At 50.3% G+C, this 20517-nt stretch overlaps 1 protein-coding gene across 2 annotated transcripts; it reads right to left on the bottom strand.

The window, feature by feature from the left end:
* Positions 1–3480: 3480 nt before the first annotated feature.
* TICAM1 (TIR domain containing adaptor molecule 1) lies at positions 3481–17590 on the bottom strand. 2 transcript variants are annotated; one of them, XM_061150631.1, is made up of 3 exons: positions 17458–17590; positions 14715–14762; positions 3481–6314 (listed from the first exon to the last, which is right to left on the bottom strand). In XM_061150631.1, exon 3 carries the CDS (start codon positions 6166–6168, stop codon positions 3790–3792), a length of 2379 nt encoding a protein of 792 aa, XP_061006614.1. In that variant the 5' UTR covers positions 6169–6314; positions 14715–14762; positions 17458–17590; the 3' UTR covers positions 3481–3789. The 2 variants fall into 2 exon arrangements, with proteins under 2 accessions (XP_061006614.1, XP_061006613.1); XM_061150630.1 differs by lacking the exon at positions 14715–14762 and having other exon boundaries at positions 17458–17584.
* Between the last annotated feature and the right edge of the window lie 2927 nt (positions 17591–20517).

The raw sequence follows: 20517 nt of genomic DNA, 5'->3' as shown, positions 1-20517 counted from the left end.
TCCCTCCAGGGTCCCCCCTCTAGGTCTTTGCTAGTGCTATGGCCACCCCCAGGGACACTTTTACCCACCAATGGTTCGTTCTGACATAAGCCTCTGGGGTCAGCTGACTTCCTCCTTCCAGAAGGTCCTCTTAATTCCCCCCAGACTGGTCAAGGATCCCCTTTGAGCCCCCTACACTTTATCACAGTGCTGACCACCCTGTAACTCTATCTCTGAAACTGCTCCATGACCCCTGGAAGGACAGAACAGAGATGTCTCAGGTCATCTAAGGGGGGTGAGCACTCAATCATCCCTATGTCCAAGGGCCTGCACATGGTAGGAGCTCAATAAATGTTGGTTGGCTAAATGGATGGAAGAATCCACATCCTCTCCACGTACTGCCCGGTAAGCTCCATGGGGGCAGGGACCAGGCCTGTGACCACCGTGCTCAGCATGGTCTGCCCACAGTAGGTGCTCACTAACTGTCTGTCAAAAGGATTCACTTTACTGAACAGTTACTGTGTGCCACGGTCTGTGCTAGGCTCTGAAAATGCTGCAGTGACTAAGACAGATCAGGCCCAAGCTCCCTCGAGGTGGGCAATCTGTAGTGGAGAAGCCAGAAATTAGCAAGTAATGAAGTGAACAGGAATATTTCCAAGAAGTTTTAAAACTCAAGGCCATAAATTCACAAGCTGCTAAGATCCAGTAGAGAAACATTTGGCTCCTTATCCTGCCCCAAAAGACTTCTTGTGAGCTGTGTGACCTTAGATAAATGATACCACCCCTCCTGACCTCAGTTCCCTCATCTGTAAACTGGGAACACTGTTTCTAGCTCCCATGGCTATTGAGAAAATGAAGTGAGTCCAGGCATGCAAGCTCGGTCACTCAGTCGTGTCCAATTCTTTGCCACCTGGTGGACCTAGCTTGCCAGGTTCCTCTGTCCATGGAATTTTCCAGGTAAGAATACTGGAGCAGGTTGCCATTTCCTCCTCTAGGGGATCTTCCCAACCCAGAGATCAAACTCATGTCTCCTGCATTGGCAGGAGGATTCTATACCACTGAGCCACCTGGGGTGCCTCAGCTCGGGGCTTTCAAAATGATCATCCTTTAAATATATTAAGTTGATGCAGTGATGTACCTACCAGAGTTCCAGACGGAAGCTTGCCAGGGCCATGGCACAGGTGAGAAAGATGCGGCCCAGAAAAGGGCTGTGACTTGCGACTCACAACATTTCAGGGACGAAATAAAAGCTCACGTTCTGAATGTGCCCACTTCTCCTCCGTCTTCTGCCTCCACCGGGGTCTAGCCCCCAGCCTCACTAGCCTGGACTCACGGCCTCTGCCTCGCTCCCCAGTCTGCCCTCCCGGCAGCAGCCATCAGAGGGCGCGAGTGAGCACCTGAGTCAGACTCCGCCCCTCTTTTGCCCATAGCCCCCCAGGGCTCGCAACTCCCTGAGAGCAAAAATCTAAGTCCTCTTGCAGCCCACAAAGCCCTGCACGACCTGCCTGTCCCCTCTCTCCCGGACCTCCTCCCTGTCTCCCCCTCACCTACTCTGTCTATCTTTGCTGTTCATGCAACAGTATGTGCGGTCCTGCCCCAGGGTCTTTGCACAGCCTGTTTCCTCTGCCCAGAAGATCGCCTTCCTTTCCAAGTTCTTCCCATGATGACCAGCTCCTTTTCTTCCTCTAGATATTGGCTGTAACGCAACCTCCTCAGAGAAGCCCTTCCTGGTTATCTGGGCCAAAGTTCTTCCTCGTGAGGCACTACCATTAGGTGCCATGTTGATTTCCTCTGAAGCCTCCTCACTTTCTGAAACTACCTCGCTTCCTCATTTGATGACTCATTCACTGCCCCCTCCCCTCCACCTCAGCCTGCAATTGAAAATAGAGTAGGGGACAGTTCACATCTGTCTTTGCCCCTACTGCACCCCCAATATCTGGGACGATTCTGGCACACAGCAGGAGCTCAATAAATATTGGTCAACTGAAAAAATGGCAAGTGTCCAATGAATTGTGGCAGATCCTAGCCTCAGTCATCAGAAACTTTCTGTTTGGGACTTCCCTGGTGGCCCAGTGGTTGGGACTCGGCGTTTTCACTGGGTGGCCCAGGTTCGGTCATTGGTCAGGGAACTAAAATCCTGTAAGACATGCTGCAGGGTCAAAGAGAAGAGAAAAAAAAGGAAACCGTCTGTTCGGTTGACCCCATCCCAACCAAGAATCTAATCTTTCCAGATTTCACTTCACTGGGGGGAGGCCAGTCCAGGAGCAGATCCTCGACAAAATCTGAGTCAGCTACTAAAATAGCAAATGGTACGTGACAGCCTGGGTGACTCACACCAGGCTCGCCCTTTGGGGTGGCTGGTGGAAGAAAGGGCATGCTAAGTCAGTGTTCAAATCATGCTGCTGGGCCAGAGGAGGCCTGCACATCTGACCCCATACACCCTTCCTGGGCTGGTCTTCATTTCCTCCCTCGGAAATCTGACTACGGCTTTGCAACCTCCCCATTTACAATCGGTGTGGCTTTGGGGCCAGAATTCACCTCTCTCAGCCTTGGTTTTTCCCATCTGTAAAATGGGACCAGTAACAGAATCTTTTACCCTGGGGGGGAGTCTATTTTTTTTTTTTTTTGGCTGCACTGCAGGGTATGTGGGATCTTATTTCCCTGACCAGGGATGGAAACCACATCCCCTCCAGTGGACGTTGGAGTCTTTAACCATTGGACCACCAGGAAAGTCCCAGGGAGGTCATTTTGGAGGATTAGAATGTTTACGTATATGAAGCCTCCAGAATGGATAAATGGTAAGTGCTCAACATATGTTAATTCTATTCTTACTCTCAAAAGAGGATAAGAGACCCTTAAAATGATTAATCCCCTTCATACCCGACATGAAGTTTACAAGCACTTACACTGTCCCTGGTATTTCAGTGCAATCACCCATGATCTGCTGATGACCTTGGAACAATGGCCTCATAAACCCATTTCACAGATGAGAAAGCAGAGACTCAAGAGAGGTGAAGGCACTTGTACAAGAATACACAGTGTGATCGGAGCCCAGCCTTCAAGGTGAGAGCATCAATGCAGACCCCCTCTTCCCCAAAAAAGGGCTGCAATAGAAACAGCTAAATGTATTCTCATTGTGTTTTCTCTGCACCTTCTCTAGCATTAGAACCGACACTTTTGGCAAAGCACATGGCCCATGAGAAGATTATATTTCCCACCTTCCCTTGCAGCTGGGGATGGCCCAGGCGACTACATCCTGACGAATGAAGTAAAACCAAATTTTCAGCTCCTGTTCCTTTTATGGCAATAGTAGCCACCTACTCTGTTTTTTGTTTTGCTTTTAGCCACACAGCATGGCATGTGGGATCTCAGTTTGCTGACAAGGTATGGAACCCACGCCCCCTGCATTGGAAGCAGAGAGTCTTAACTACTGGACCACCAGGGAGGTCCCACTAGCCATGTTTTTATCTTGACAAATGGCAAGGAGCAGGCCTTCCTGAGTACAATGGTGCTATCAAAGCATTCAATAAATATTTATTACAATTGAAACACCATACCCATACCCCCAGCTCATACCCCATTACCACCATCTAGAGAGAGGGGAAGAGAGAGAATTGGTAAATTCACATCCAGTTCTGGCCACCTCCAGGGCCAGAAAGTCATGGGGCCCATTTTGCCCTATTTCCTGAGATGGACGTTCTCCCCTGGCAGTGTCCTGAAAGTAGCAAACGACCCCGTGTTCCACCGCCCTCTACAGATTGGGGGGGGGGAGGGGTGTCAAAGCCAAGGTCATCAGGTCCAGTCACTAGGTCATTCCGTTTCCTGCGTCTTGTCCTCGGGTGCCTCGGTCCCTCTCTGATTCCACATGTGATTGTTTACCCCCAGCTGGACCATCTGTGCATGGTGTATGATGAGGGGCTGGTGCCCAGAGCTCTGAGGGTGCGCAGGTGGCGCCTGTGGGAAGTCCGGGGGCTGTGAGAAGGCCGGTGGGGGCTGTGAGAAGGACGGCGGGGGCTGCGGAAAGGTCGGCGGGGGTTGCGGAAAGGTCGGCGGGGGTTGTGGAAAGGTCGGCGGGGGTTGTGGAAAGGTCAGTGGAGGTTGCGGAGGTTGCGGAAAGGTCGGCGGGGGCTGCGGGAAGATCGGTGGGGGCGTGCCCCCCAGCCAAGGAGGTAGGAGCGGTGGTTGATGACCCGGCAGGGTGGGAAAGGGTGATGGTGGGGTTCCCAGGGACCCCTGTCCCCCAAAGGGCAGCTGAGTCCCAAATGGCATGTAGTTCGCCAAAGCGACCTGGAGATTCTCCACCTGCGTCTGGTAGGCCAGGTAGCTGTGGACGTAAGCCGAGTACACCGCGCCCCACGCCGCTGCGTGTTGCCGCTCACTTTCCAGCTGCTGGCTCTGTTCCCGTAGTGCCCGGGCATCCTGGTCCTTCCTCCACTTGGCCTTGCGGGCCCGCAGCATCTGGGGCTTGAAGGTGTTGGTCACCTTCCTGGCGAAGATCTTGGAGTGCTCGTCCAGCCACACCAGGCCGGTAAGCAGGCTAGATGTGCTGGGGCTGAGCTGGGCCAGGGAACTCTCCAGGGGCAGGAAGGGGATCACGCAGTCCTGCCATCCATGGCGCGTAAGGCTGCGCATCAGAGACTGGTTCGTCTGATGCTGGCTTAGGCGGCAGTCGAAGTTGGAGGTGAGCAGCAGGATGATGAAGGCCGAGTGGTCTAGGGCGTCCTGCAGGCAGTGCAGCTCACCACGCCCGGGCACCTGGAAATCCTCGCAGAACGTGGCCCCATCGCGCACGCCCAGCGCCTCCAGCCTCTCGCGCACGCGCAGTGCGATGTGCTCATCCGCACTCGCGTGGAGCACCACGAAGTTATAGAATTTCTGCTCGGACGACTCCAGCTCCGCAGGAGAGGGCTCTGGGTTCCAGACGATCGGGTGAGCCTTAGGAGAGGTCGGGTGAGACTTAGGAGGGGTCGAGTGAGCCTTAGGAGGGGTCGAGTGAGCCTTAGGAGGGGTCGAGTGAGCCTTAGGAGCGGTCGGGTGAGCCTTAGGAGAGGTCGGGTGAGACTTAGGAGAGGTCGATGGAGAAGGAAAGGGAGACATCGATGGGGAAGGAAAGGACGGGGATGTTTGGGGCATGGAAGGAGTCGGTGGGCGTGGCTGAGCCGACAGGTAAGCGGTGTCTTCCTCTGAAAGTTGGACTGGCGTCTGATCTGTGACTAGGCAGGCGTTTTTAGAAGGTGAAGGGAGAGATTTGGGGGGCGCTGGCACATCTGTACACTCCACCGGATAGTGGGCGCTGATTTCCGGCACTTCTGGAAGGTCGTGCGGGCTGGCGGGGCAGGCATCCGTGGTCACCTCGGGAAGCCCTGGGCCTGGGCTGCTCCGCCGCACCGGGGAGCCGGCAGCCTCCACCGATGGGGGCCAGCTCATCTCCTCCGGTTCCTGGCAACCCAAAGGGGCGGGCTCGGGCACCACGCTGGCCTGGGGATGGTCACACAGCTTGCTGGGCCCATGGGGGTTGTGGTGCACGCTGAGGAGGGCCATGGTGGGCGACTGACTGATTTCCAAGTTGCTGGCCAGGGAGGCCGGGCTGCCAGTGGATCTCAGGGAACATGCTCTGCTCCAGCCCGAAAGATGCTCTATGGGCCGCGGGTCGCTGCGCGTCCGGGAAGGTGAGGCCGAGGAGGGCGGGAGGCAGCCCAGATCGGAGCTGGAGCGCAGTGTTTGGACTCCTCCCAGATCCTCAAGGACGTCCCATCCGCACCGGTCCCGGGCCTCTTCCTGGAGCTCCCCCAGCTTGAGGTCGTCCCTGGAGCTGAAAGCGCGCAGGGCTGCCCGGTAGGCTTCCTCCCGCATAGGCGCGGGACACAGCTTCTCCTCGGCGAGCAGGTGGTACACCCTGGCAACAGCCCAGGACAGGTCTGGGGGCTCCTCTGGGGCCTCGGTGCTGTCCACATCAGCCCACTGGCGGGCCACCAGTTGGGCCACCGCATCCGCCTTCAGCGCCTCCAAGGAGATCCTGGCCTCGGTCTCCTGGCCCAGCTTCAGGAGCACCATGGCGTGCAGGAGGTATGCCCCCCGGCAGCCGGGCCTCAGAGTCTTCAGTTTGTGCTTAAGATACAAGAGCTTGTCCTGACCCGCGGCGCCTAGAATGTCAAAGGCGGCAGAGAGCGAAGGGCCCGCGCAGGCCATGGGCTCAGGTGGGTGTGGCCTCCAGCGGCTGCGGGAGAAGCACTGGATGATGAAGTCATGTTCTGCACGCCGCCCCGCTGCGCTGCAGGCCTGGTGTCTCCACCCTGCTCACGGGTACCAGGCCCCTTGGGGACTGTAGAGCAGACCTGTGAAGCAGAAAGACATGCTTATCACCAGAAAGGGGGCTCTGAAAGGCAGTCCAGACGTCACACACATACCCCCACCACCCCACCACCCCCCCCAGTGCCGCCAAAACCCTGCAGACCCGGACTGCCCTCGTGGCCCAGTGGTTCAGAAACTGCCTTCCAATGCAGGGGATGTGGGTTTGATCCCTGATCGGGGAACTAAGATTCCACCTACAGCAGAGCTACTGAGCCCAGGCTCTGAAGCCCAAGTGCCACAATTGGAAAGTCTGCAGGCAAGAATACTGAAGTGGGTAGCCATTCCCAGGAAGATCCTCTGGAGAAGGAAATGGCTACCCACTCCAGTATCTTTGCCTGGAGAATCCCACGGACAGAGGAGCCTGGCGGGCTACTGTCCATGAAGTCAAAAAGGGTCAGACACGACTGAGCAACTAATGTTTTTTTCCATTCACAGAGGAAAAAGGTAAGCCAGAGAAGTGAAGTCATTTGCCCCAAGTCACAGCCAGTGAGAGATCTGGGGTTTGTTTGTTTAGTTGTTTGTTTGACTTTTTGTCACATGGCATGTGAGATTTTAGTTCCCCAGCAAGGGATGGAAACTGTGCCCCCGAGGTGAAAGCATCCAGTCTTAACTGTTGAACTGCCAGGGAAATCCCAGAGCTGGGATTTGAACCCCAGTTGTCTGGTTCCAGAGGCTGGGGCTAATGTGCTTAACCACAAGACTACACTGCCTAGTAAGCTGCTAATAAGCCCACTTATGGAAGTGTTTCAGGGAGCTGAGTAGCGTTAACATAACTCAGAGAGGAAAACTCTGAGTGCCATGAATGGAAGCCAGTAGGCGCTCAGTACATGTCACTCAGGAAGAGTCAGTCTCCTAGGTGACCCCAGTGACCCCACATCCTGGTATTCACAGTCCGGGGTGGTCCTTCCAATGTGGTCCTAGAGTTCTGTGAGATTGATAGAATATGGTAGAAGTGATGAGGTGTCACTTGTGACATTAGGTTATGAAAGACACTGGCTTGGGATTTCCCTGGCAATCCAGTGGTTAAGATTCTGCGTTTCCATTGCAGGGGGTGTGAGTTCGATCCCTAGTTGGGGAACTAAGATCTCACATGCCATATGGTACAGCCAAAATAAATATAATTTAAAAAAATAAATAAAAGACACTGGCTACCTTCTTAGTCACTCTGTCTGACACTCTGTCAGGGGTAAACCACGATGTAAGGGCCCCACCTGGGGAGGAACTGAGGCTTCTCACCACCAGCCACATGGGGGTGGTGATCTCAGAATCCAGCCCTAGTTGAGTCTTCAGATGATGCAGCCAGGAAGACAGCCAGACTGCAAGTTCATCAGAGACCTAGAGACAGAAGCATCCAGCTCATCTGACCCCCAGATTCCTAATATTCAGAAACTGTGTGAGATAATAAATGTTTGTGTTTTGAAGCCACAAAGTTCTGGGGTAATTTGTTATGTAGCAATAGCTAACTGATACATATTTCATTATTACTATGAAGTTAATCATGACAGAGGGTCAGGTCTATGACTAACACTGCTGCCAAGCCCTTTGGAGGCTCTTTCCTCTTCTCTCCATTTCTTGAAAAATGCCCAGTTGGTTCCCACCACAGGCTCTTTGCACACACCATTCCCTCTGCTTGGAGCACCGAGACCTTTGCCTGGGTGACCCAAATCTCATCCTCAGCCCCCAGGTACAATGACACCACCTCAGGGAGCCCTCCATGACCACCCTGGTTCTCTATCCCAGTCTGTCTTCTCCATGTCCCCCCACAACAGAACTGGCCACCGGCTGACCATTTCCTGTGTGTTAAACCTTTTACATTTTCTGTCTGCCTCCCAACCACCAGCTTTCCTGGTTCAATTTCTAGGTCGGGAAGATCCTCTGCAGAAGAGATAGGCTACCCACTCCAGTATTCTTGGAGTATTCTCTGAGCCTCCAGTATTCCTGGTGGCTCAGATGGTAAAGAATCTACCTGCAATGCAGGAGATCTCTGGGAGAAAGGCATGGCAACCCACTCCAGTATTCTTGTCTGGAGAATCCCCATGGATAGAGGAGCCTGGTGGGCTACAGTCCATGGGGTCAAAAGGAGTCGGACACAACTGAGTGAATAAGCACAGCAAAGCACAGCCAGCGCAGGAGACACATGTTCAATCTTTGGTCCGTGAAGATCCCACATGCCTCAGATCAATTAAGCCCTTGGCTGCAACTACTGAAGCCTGAGTGCCCAGAGCCTGTGTTCTACAAGAGAAGCCACCTCAGTGACTAACAACTAGAGTAGCCCCTGCTCGGCACAACTAGAGGACGCCCCCGTGCGGCAACAAAGACCCAGTACAGCCAAAAATAAATAAAAGAAAACAGGCAAAGAGGGACTTTCCTTGTGGTCCAATGGTTAGGACTCAGCGCTTCCACTTGCAGGGGGGCCTGGGTTTGATCCCTGGTCAGGGAACTAAGGGCTTCCCAGGTGGCACTAGTGATAAAGAACCCACCTGCAATGCAGGAGACGCAGGAGACCTGGGTTTGATCCCTGGGTAGGGAAGATCCCCTGGAGGAGGGAATAGCAACCCACTCCAGTATTCTTGCCTGGAGAACCCCATGGACAGAGGAGCCTGGTGGGCTACAGTCCATGGGGGTCACAAAGAGCCAGACACAATGGAAGCAACTTAGCGCAGCACAGGGAACTAAGATCCCATAAGCCACATGTTGTGGCAAAAAAAAAAAAAAAGCACGCACAGAGAGAAGGTTTCTCCCAAGGGCACAGAACAAGACACCATGAAAAGCGTCCCAAACCCCCAAATTTAAGTCCCCATGTGCTCAAGGTATATCACATTCAGACCTGTAAAAATGCATAGCCTCACTTCCAGTCCAGGGGGCTAAGAACACTTTCTTTGCCCCTCAACTATGCCTACTGCCAGTTCCACCCTGGTGCCCATGATGAGACCCCCTCCCCCAAGAGCCCAAAACCAGTGCATCTCCACCATGGACAACTCTATCCCCCCAGGGGACACTTGGAAACATCTGGGGACAGTTCTGGTTGTCACAACTGCATTGAAGGAGGCTTCTGGCATTGGGCGGGTAGGTGCCAGGGATGCAGTTCAACATCCCACAGCGCCCAGGACGACTCCCCTGTCCCGGAGAGAACGACCTGGCCCTAGATGCTGAAAAGCCCTGACGTGGAGGATCCCTGATCTGGATCAGGAGCTGATTCATCCATCAACCCCCTTGACTGACAAATCACAGACGTCACTGTATAAATGACTCAGCATTTTTTTTTTTTTTTTTTTTTGCAAATTCATTTTGAGCAAATGTCATAGGGCCCAGGACAAAGGTCAATGATTCCAGGAAAGCCAGGCACAGAGCAGAGAGAGCCAGAGGGTGGAGGGTGGAGGGAGATGTGACTGGGCAGAGTGGGCAGAGGAGAAGTTGGCAAGAAGGGGCAGAGGGTGAGGTGGTGCTGGGGGAAACCCACGAGGAGGTGAGCAGCGTCTAGTTGTTTTTGAAAATTGAAGTGGCCTGACATGTTGAAATGCTTATGGGGATGGAGAAATAACAGAGATCCCAAAAAATGGAGCTGACTTCCTAGTGGGGGGGGACAAGTGGTCAACAGAGACACAAGTGAAAGTCACGGTATATCACATTTATACTGTATAAATGCCACTGAAAAACAAGGAGGGGAGGAGGGTCATGGTCTCCAAGAATTAAGGGGTGGGTGTGTGCAGTTTTGTTCTGTTTTTAATATTTATTTATTTGGCTGCACCAGGTCTTAGTTGAGGTACAGAGGATCTTTAGTTGTGGCATGTGGGATCTACTTCCCTGACCTGGGACCCCTGCATTGGGAACACAGAGACTTAGCAAGTGGAGCACAAGGGAAGTCCCATGTGCAGTTTTAAACAACATGGCTTAGGAAGGTCTTAATGAGAAGAGAGATTTCAACAGGACACAAACATGGGGAGAAAGTCACCCATCGAACATCTAAGGGAAGAGAGATTCAGGCAGAGGGAACAGCCTGTGCAAAGGCCCTGGGGCTGGACTTTGTCTGGTGTGTTTGAGGAGCATCGAGGAGGCCCGTGTAGCAGCAGCAGAGTGAGCAAGGAGGAGAGAGGGAGGAGGAGAGGGCAGGGAGGGGACGGGCAGGTCATGCAGGGTCTTGTGGGACTGGGGGTGTAGGGGAGAGGGCACTTGGGCTTCAACTCGAAAACCTAGAACCACCTCAACCTGTCTAAATGCGGGGGCCTTGCCTCATGCGTATTGCCAAGAAGGCAAATGGGCTCAGCGGGACCACATTTGCTCACATTTCAAGCAAGCCATTGTGCCATCCACAGAGTAAAAACACTAAACATATTTACTGCAAGTAATAAAGGAAGTCTGTGAAGAGGAGGAAAGTATACATAGATAACATTCATTTATTCATTCAAAAGGTAATTTTCCAGCATTTGCCATGTATTGGACACTACTGATCATATCAGGACAGAAAGAAGAATAAAAAAGGAATACTCTTCCCTCTTGGAGCTGACAATCCAGTCCAATTTATAAACTGTACATAAAATACTATTATATATAATATATGACAAAAGCAAAGTGACAAAACCACTTCTGTCCACTAGACTGAAGGTCAACATTTCAGTGCTTCACTCATCAATAGAAAAGGGATTTCCCTGGTAGTCCAGTGGCTAAGAATCCAAGCTCTCAGTACAGGGGCCCAGGTTCAATCCCTGGTCAGGGAACTAGATCCCACATGCTGCAACTAAGACCCAGCATGACCAAATAAATAATATATAAAGAAATATTTTTTTAAAAAGTAGAGTCATAACTATAAAAAGGAGAACAAGTATTGCTTATGTGCTTCCTTGGTTTCTGAATTATTTTTCCATAAAGACTAAATATGAGCCATATATTACTGCAAAGAGTTCCTTTTTTTTCATAAATGTTTTTAATTCTGTTAAAAGCAAATATATGGCAACAAAGTAGGTATATGTATATAAAAAATACATGCTCAGTTGTGTCCAAATCTTTGTGACCCCATGGACTGTAGCCGCCAGGCTCCTCTGTCCATGGGATTTTCCAGGCAAGGATACTGGAGTGGGTTGTCATTTCCTTCTCCAGGGGATCTTCCCGATCCAGGGATCAAACCTAGGCCTTCTGCATTGGCAGACAGATTCTTTACCACTGAGTCACCTGGGAAGCCATATATATACACATTATATACAAACAAGTGTATTTATTTTTTTGGCCACACCGCACCACATGTGGGATCTTAGTTTCCCCAACCAGGAATCAAACCTGCACCCCCTGCAGTGGAGGCACAGAGTCTTAACCATTGGACCACTAGGGAAGTCCAAACCTAGTATATTATATTTCTTGATTGCCACACTGTCCTTCCTGCTGTCCTTCAAACTTGCCAGACACGGTCCTATCTCAAGGCCTTTGCACTGGCTGCTCCTGTGCCTGGAACACTGTTTCCCCTGTGTATCCCTGCAGCTCACTCCCTCTCCTCCATCAGATTTTTGGTCAAGCTTGCTTGTACACATGATGACACTGTGTACAACTGCCTAGGACAAGGGTCACAAAGCCCAGCCCACAGGCTGTTTTTGTGGAGTTGTCCTGGAACACAAGCACGCTCACTCATTGACCTGGGGCCCAGGGCTGCTTTCAGCTGAGTAGCTGCCACAGAGACCATGTAGCCCCTACAGATGACAATAGATGCTCTCATCCTTTCCAGAAAAAGTCTGCCAACACCTGGGCTACAAAAGAGGTATATGATTTTTCTTTTTCCATTCCATGGAGGGGCAAACTTAGATTGCACAGTTAGGGATGAGCAGAACAGTGCTATGACACTAGTGTTTCTAATCCTAAAACCAAAATGCCTGTCACTGGAGCCCATGTGGGCTTTCCAGGTGGTGCTAGTGATAAAGAACCTGCCTGTCATCGCCGGAGACATAAGAGACGCGGGTTCATTCCCTGGGTCAGAAAGATCCCCTGGAGAAGGAAATGACAACCCACGCCAGTATTCTTGCCTGGAGAATCCTATGGACAGAGCAGCCTGGTGGGCTATAGTCCATAGGATCGAAAAGAGCTGAATATGACTGAAACACACACTAGCCCATATAATCATTATGTAGTGTAACTGGTTGGGGTTTTTTTGGTTAGTTTTGGCCGTGCCATGCAGCATTCAGAATCTTCGTTTCCTGACCAAGCACTGAATCCTTGCTCCCTGCACTGGAAGCAGAGAGTCTTAATCACTGGACCACCAGGGAATCCTAACTGGCTGTCATTAATTGAATTGGGTCCCCCTTCCCCAGTTTAGATGTTAAAACTCTAACCCCTAGGACCTCAGGATGTTACCACAGTGGAGATGGGAACTTTACAGAGGTAATCAAGTTAAAATGAGGTACTAGGGTGGGGCCCTAATCCATTAAGTGTGTGTGTGTGCATGTGTGTGTGTGCGCGCGCGCGCACGCACACTCAGTCGCTCAGTCATGTCCTACTCTTTGCAACCCCACGGACTGTAGCCTGCCAGGCTCCTCTGTCCATGGGATTCTCCAGGCAAGAATACTGGAGTGGGTTGCTGTTTCCTTCTTTGGGGGGCGGGTCTTCCCGCCCAGGAATCAAACCTAGTCTCCTGCATCTCTTGCACTGCAGGTGGATTCTTCACCACTGAGCCACTTGGGAAGCCCAATCCGATAAGACTGGTGTCCTTATAAAATGGGGTTAGGACACAGACACCCTTGAGGACAGAGGATCTCTTGAGGATCTCTTGAGGACATGGAGGGAGAAGACAGCCGTTTGCAAGCCAAGGAGAGAGGCCTCAGAGGGAACCAGCCCTGCCTACACCTTCACCTTGGACGTCCAGCTTCCAGACCATGAGAGTATAAATTTCTGGTGTTTAAGCCCCACACCTGAGGGACTTTGTGATGGCAGTCCCAGCTCTGTGTGGCTACTGAGCACTGGAAATGTGGCTAGAAGCTGCCGGGGAGAGAGTAAATACTACATTTTATTCAATTTTAATTCATTAAAATGGAAAAGTTGGGCAGTGTGAAAAAAGAAAAAATTTCACCCCGTTAAACCCAACTTTGTTTCAGTAGGCTCAGATTTCACTTAAACTATATACATATATATAAAAAAGAGAGTTTGAATCGAGACCTGAAAAAATACATACTAGATCTTGGAGAATTAGTACAAGAATGGGACTTCCGTGGTGGTCCAGTGGTCAAGACTCTGTGCTCCCAATGCAGGGGGCCCAGGTTTGATCCCTGCTGAGGGAACTAAAGTCCTAAGACCCAGTGCAGCCAAATAAATAAATAATAAATATTGGGGCGGGGGGAGAATTAGTATAAGAAAAGGTATGTAAGGAGCACAGGTGGACTGGAAGCCAGGCTGCTTGAATCTAAACCCATTAACCCTGTGGTCTCCAAAGCATATCACCAGAGATTCCAGCTTCCATGGACCTGGTTACATGGCCTAAGAAATAGACTTATCTAGTTATAATTAAAATAGCCCATGAAATGAGCTCATGGCCAGCATAGTCCTGGAGGAAAGTGGAAGACAGACAACTTGCCATAATGCAGGCACAAGTGAGCAGTAAGAAAAAGGCAAAGTGTATCCTTTCTCCTAACTCTGATGTGAGCTCACCATCAACAAAATGGGATTAAAGAGGACAACAATCTTACTTTCAGATGGGACCACAAGTCAGCCAAAACTTATTGAAATATCAAAATTACTTGAAGTTTTGACCCTTGGATCAACTTTCTTTCCACCTCTCAGTGGCTCCTAGAAACAGCTGTGTGTGTAGTAACTTAAAAAGCAAAAAATCACAGGGGACTCTATTCAGTACTCTGTAATGATGTATATGGGGACAGAAGCTTAAAAAAAAGAAAAAGAGTGGATATATGTATATGTAGAATTGACTCACTTTCTGGTACACCTGAAACTAACACAACATTGTAAATCAACTATACTCCAATAAAAATTAATTTTAAAAAAGATAAAAAAAATCAGACAGATTTTTAATTGATAAAGGGCAACAGCTGATATAGTGTGAAGGATGGGACACGATGGGGGCTGGATATTAAGTTCTATTTCATGCAGTGTTCACTCCGAAAATTCAAGTTCAGTACTTAGGATCTGTGTCCTATTCTGAATTCAGGTTCTATGTCTATAAAATATTAAAAGGAGGGACTTCCCTGGTGGTCCAGTGGTTAAGACTTCACCTTCCAATGAAGGGTGTACAGGTTCGATCCTCGGTTTGGGAGCTAAGATCCCACATAACCTCATGGCCAAAAGACCAAGATGTGAAACAGAAGCCATGTTGTAACAGTCAATAGACTTTTAAAAATGGTCCACATTAAAAAAAAAAAATCTTAAAATTAATGCTAAAAAGGAAAAATGAAACTTACCAACTCCCGACTACACCAGCAACAGTGTGAGAAGTCAATCTGAAATAGCTGCCAATGTTGAACAGAGGAGATTGTGTGTGAAACTCAGATATTTTGGGTTCTCTTGGAATTCAGACGGTCAGCAAGACCGTGCCGGCTGTGCTTGTCTCAGAGCCAAAGGCTGTCCCCCTTTAAAGGACACCTTTCTGAAATGAGTCATCTCCAGGGCAACAGAGAGCAGTCAGAGAGAGTGTGCCCTTGGGGCTCAGATCGCAGCTGTATTGCCTCCAGGTTATGATCTTGGACTGGCCATATACATGTCGGTGCTTCAGTCTCCACCTCTGTGGATTGGGTACAAAGATAAGCCCTTCCTACGAGGGCTGCCATAGGTCTAATCCATGTAGAGATGGTACAGACCAATGCCTAGCACATCCTGACTGCTCCACGAGCCTTCAAGTGCATGATGATTGCCCCACCCTGGCCCCCCCGGCCCCAGCTGAGGCCCCCGAGCTAGTGGCCCCCGCAGCAGAGGCTCAGGGCTGCGTTTGTACAAAAGCGCACAGCACAGCCAGGCTGAGAACCAGCCAGGCACGACCACTCCTGCTTGCCCTCCTGGCAAATTGCCTAAAATCACACCCTGCTTCTTCTCCATTCCCCTGTCTGCCAGCCTGAGCCCAGACTCAGTGCCCCCTCCCTAGACACTGCCTCCCCCAGCATGTTCCCCATCCACTCGATATGCCCTGCCCAGCGGTCACCCCAGCCTTCAGGAAACCTGGCTTTCCTGCTGCCCTACCTTCCACGGCCTCCAGGGCAAAGTCCACCTCACACTTGACGGCGGGCGCCTGGGCAGCAGGGGAGCAGCCACAAGAGTGGGGAACCTGGCTCTTCTGCCACCTGCCAGCTTGTAGGAGCCTGTTTTTCAGCCTCAGTTTCCTTGTGTGTAAAACCAGCAGGAAAGGGGCCCTTGTCATGTGTGAGAGTTTAGAGTAACAATATAATAAAGCATTCCTTGGTGGTCCAGTGGCTAGGACTATGCACTCCCAATGCAGGGAGCCCGGGTTCGATCCCTTGTCAGGGAACTGGATTCCACACGCTGCAACCAGGATTTTTGCTTGCTGCAACTAAAGATCCTGCATGCTGCCACCAAGACCCAACATCCCGGCTGCCTCAACTAAGAGCTGGTACAGTCAAATAAATATTTTTTTAAAGAAAGAAATTTTTTTTTAAAGTTCCCAAGAGATATGAAAGTTAAAACATAACCAGACTATCTCTGGAAAATGTGTAGGAGACTCAAGGGGCATTTATTCAATAAGTGTTTCTTGAGCACCTGCTAGATGCCAGGCATTCTGCAAAGCAAAAGCCAAGCCTGTGAGTTAAGACTCCTTCAAAAACTGCCTGTTAACCAGGGGTAAAGGTAGGCACAGAGAGGCTGAGTGACTTGCCCAGGATCACACAGGTAGCAAGTAAAGAGGCAGGAATTTAAACCAGACAGCCTGGCTACAGGGTCCTTGCCTTTATTCATTGCGGGCGTTAGTTGCTAAGTCCTATCTGACTCTTTGTGACCCCATGGACTGTAGCCCACCAGACTCCTCTGTCCACGGGATTCTCCAGGCAAGAATACTGGAGTGGGTTGCCATTCCCTTCTCCAGGGGAACTTCTGGATCCAGGGATCAAACCCGCATCTCCTGCATTGCAGGCAGAGGCTTTACCATCTGAGCCATCACAATAAAGCCCCCTTTACTCACTGAGCACCTACTATGTGCAGTCCCCTTCCCACACCTGGATCTGAGGAATTATCAAGCCTGTCCACTAAAGAAGGGATCAGATACCTGCCCTCTGCACTTAGCACACACACGGGTCACAGTTTCTGCCCACTGTGGTTCCATGAGGACACTATTTGGCCCCTACTGTGTGCCCAACGTACTGAACAGTGTCTACTGGCACACAGCAGGTGCTTCATAAATGTTTGTTGAAGGATGAATGAATGGCCTTAATTCGGAGGAGGACACAGAAGCCCAGTCAGGCTCTGGAGCCTGGGGCTTCCATCAATTTTCCCCCAAACTCTGGAACCCACACCTCAGCCTGCCCAGGTCACAGGGGGTGCCCCTCCCTCAAACCCCTGCTGAGCCACAAGGAGAGGGTAGGAGTACAGGTGCCAGGAAGAAGGTCTGGGGCCAGCCGGGCCCTGAGTGGTGCCAGCAGCCACAACTGAGCTGACCTGGATCCAATCCTGGGCCAGTACCAACGACCCCCGTACCCCACGGGAAGGTCTAGGGAATGAGTAGCTGATCATTCCCGGATTCATTCTGAATGGGACGGAACCCATCTGATGGATGAGACCCACTGAAAGAAGTGCGCTGCGCCGTGGGAAGGGGTCCCCGAAGCCCTTGGAAAAAGTGGAGATTCAGTGCCCTGGAGGAGAGGGCAGTGGGAGTGGCGATCACGGAGCAAGAGGAACCCGGGCTGGGGCAGAGAGAGCGCCCCGTTTGGAGGAGGAGGAGGAAAGGGGTATTGGGAGGGAAACAGAGCCTGCTGGGGAGGACTCCGGCTGTTGAAGAGTAGGGGGTATGAGGACTTGGGCCACGGAGGGGAGCTGCAGCTTTGGGGCGGGCGACCTGAACATGCATCGCAAGGACGTCCGAAGCTCCCAGGGGGGGCAGCTGGCCTTGACCCGTGGCGAGGGTTGCGGGGTGCCAGGCCCCCTACCCCTGCAGGCCTGCGGGGGTCTCCTGTCCCCCCAGGCCCTCGCCCCCTTCTCACCTACCTGGGGTCGCGGGGGCTACCGGCCACACCGCTCGCGTCCTCGGGGCGGAGGTTGGTGGCCGGACGGCCTGGTGGCGCCAGCGGATGGCAGAGCGCCGAGGGCCCGCCTGTAGCCCCAGGCGCACGGCCGCCGCCCGCCCCTTCCGCGTCCGGCGAGGAGGGAGGAACCGGGTGAGATCACGCTTTCCCGGCGGGACCGGGAAAGTCCCTGAGGCGCCCCAGCGAAGTTCTCTCTGCCCCGCCGGCTGCCACGTAGACCGCGTTTGGGGACCTCTGGGGGGCCCGGGCGCGGGAGACCACCACGGGGCTCCGCAGGGACAAAAGCCCTGTCCGCGGGGACCCACAGTCTAGTGAGAAAGAACAATTTAGTGCATCTCAATGGGTAATTAATGTTTTCCAGGAAATGAACAAAAGGGATGGGATAATTGGGGGCGTGGGTGAGGGTGGGAATCATGGCCACCCTGGAGGGGTTTGGGAGGCTTTTGTGGTTGGAAGAGGGACAGACAGCATGATAGCATGTATGTATATATGTATATATGTGTGTGTATATATATATATATTTTTTTTTTTTTTTTTTTTTTTTGGCCGAGTCACCCAGCGGGATCTTAGTATCCTCAGCAGGGCTTGAACCTGGGCCCTCGTCAATGAAAGGGCAGAGTCGGAACCAGAGGACCACCAGGAAATTTGCAAGGCAAACGTGAAGTTTTAAAATTCACCGGGAGCAGAACTAACTAAAGCTTGTAACCGAAAACAAACAACAAAAAAAGTAATAAAAAATACATATAAAATTAAATTCACAGGGGTCCTAACCTTTTGAAAGGTCCTAGACGCAGGACTTACATATCTATCTGGCAGAGTTAAACCACAGTGCTCAGAGCCCATCGTGCTCAGAGGGACCGGTGAATATGTTTTAATTTCTTTTAAAATCAGAAAGAGAAAAAAAAATGAATATAATCTAGCTTAGATTACATGTGTCTTAAACCAACAAAGTTGTAAAATGTATTTTTTTTTTAATGGAGGAAGGTGCCTACAAAAGCCATAAATAATACCTTCTACTGGGCCCCTTTGTCACCTGGAATCTCTCATCAAAATACCATTTGTTATTAAAAACAAACTTCTGGTTACTGAAAGGAAAAGGGGTGTGGGTGGGGTTAATTCCTAACCAGGAATTAGGATTAATAGATAGTTCATGAGTGCTAAGTCGCTTCAGTTGTGTCTGATTGTTTGAACCTATGGACTGTAGCCTGCCAACTATAGCCCACCAGGCTCTTCTGTCCATGGGATTCTCCAGGCAGAAATGCTGGAGTGGGTTGCCTTGCCCTCCTCGAGGGGATGTTCCCAACCAGCTAATATGGTTCGACTGTAGAGCACAGGGAATTATGTTCAATATCCTGTAATAACCTATAATGGAAGAGAATCTGAAAAGTATATGTATTTTTTTCAATATGCTATACACCTGAAGCTAACACAACATTGTAAATCAACTATACTTCAATTTGAGTCTCTTGGACAGCAAGGAGATCAAACCAGTCCATCTTAAAGGAAATCAACTCTGAATACTCATTGGAAGGACTGATGCTAAAGCTGAAGCTCCAATACTTTGACCACCTGATGCGAAGAGTCGACTCATTGGAAAAGACCTTGATTCTGGGAAAGACTGAGGGCAGGAGGAGAAGCGGGCAGCAGAGGATGAGATGGTTAGACAGCATCACCAACTCAATGGACATGAGTCTGAGCAAACTCCAGGAGATAGTGAAGGACAGGGAAGCCTGGGGTGCCACAATCCATGGGGTCTCAAAGAGTCAGACACAACTTAGTGACTGAGCAGCAACACTTCGATTTTAAAAGTACCATTTGTTAGATTCATCAAATCCATACAGGAGGTTACAACAAAGTCCATGATGTTGAAATATATTTTTTTAACTTTCTATTTTGTATGGAGTATAGTGGATTAACAATGTTATGATAGTTTCAGGTGGACAGCAAAGGGACTCAGCCATATATATGAAACACATTTTTAAAATACTTTTTAAAAAATGCAGCTTAGTGATTCATCCTTGAATGAATGGATAAACAAAATGGGGTCTACCCACACAATGAGGTATTATTCAACCTTAAAAAGGAAGGAAATTCTGACACAGGCTACAACGATGTGAATGAACCTTGAAGATATTGTGCTCAGTGAGATCAACTAGAGAGGGAAGGATGAATATTGTGTGATTCCACTCAGGGTCCCTAGGGGGGTCAGATTCATGGAAACAGAAAGTAGATAGTAGGTTCCACAAGCAGGGAGATGGGGAGTCAGTGTTTCGTGGGACAGAGTTTCAGTTTGGGAAGATGAGAAAGTCCAGGAGATGGATGGTGGGGATGGTTTCACAACAAAGTGAAAGTACTTATTGTCACTGAGCTTTGCACTTAAAAATGGTTAAAAGGTGGTACTTCCCTGGTGGTCCAGTGGACTCCTTGCTTCCACTGGAGGGTGCGTGGCTTTGATCCCCAGTCTAGGAACTAAGATCCCACATGTTACATGGTGCCAGCAAAACAAAAAAACCAAAGGGAAAAGAAAAAAGGCTAAAAGGTAAGTTTCATGTTTACTATATTTCACCACAATAAAAAATTGCTTTCAAACACTTGCAAGACAATAACTTCAAAAAGACTTCTGAAATAGAGCTATACCCAAGCAAACAAACAGAACTTAAGGCTCCACCTCTGTGTGTATCACCACATTAAAAAGATCTCATTACTCCAGTGATTTCTCAATAGTAACAAGGGTCAACTGTATTTTGAGCCACCTGGGGCAATGTGACCTGATGTGAAAATGCCTGTGGTTTTCTACTTGAGACAAAGCCACAAGAACTTCATTCATAATTGAGGAAATGGTAAATATCAGTTAGAGTCAGTGAGAATAAAGATATGAGGTTTTCCCCCCTCATTGATACATTGGACACCCTGAATTTTATCATTAGATCTCCCAAGCAGTGCATGGATTCCAGGCCAAAGTTCACTGAAAGGTTCTTGGGAGAGAGATGAAATTATCCAGATGCTAAGTCCCACTCTTTCG

The sequence above is a fragment of the Dama dama genome, chromosome 9, assembly GCF_033118175.1.
Source record: "Dama dama isolate Ldn47 chromosome 9, ASM3311817v1, whole genome shotgun sequence".
NCBI classification, from domain to species: Eukaryota; Metazoa; Chordata; class Mammalia; order Artiodactyla; family Cervidae; genus Dama; species Dama dama.
Note: the sequence above shows the minus strand (reverse complement) of the source record. Positions and strands in the feature narration are given on the sequence as shown.

Bases quoted from the DNA above. Each gene is read 5' to 3' on its own strand.
- TICAM1 (XM_061150631.1), bottom strand. From the start codon at position 6,168: ATGGCCTGCGCGGGCCCTTCGCTCTCTGCCGCCTTTGACATTCTAGGC.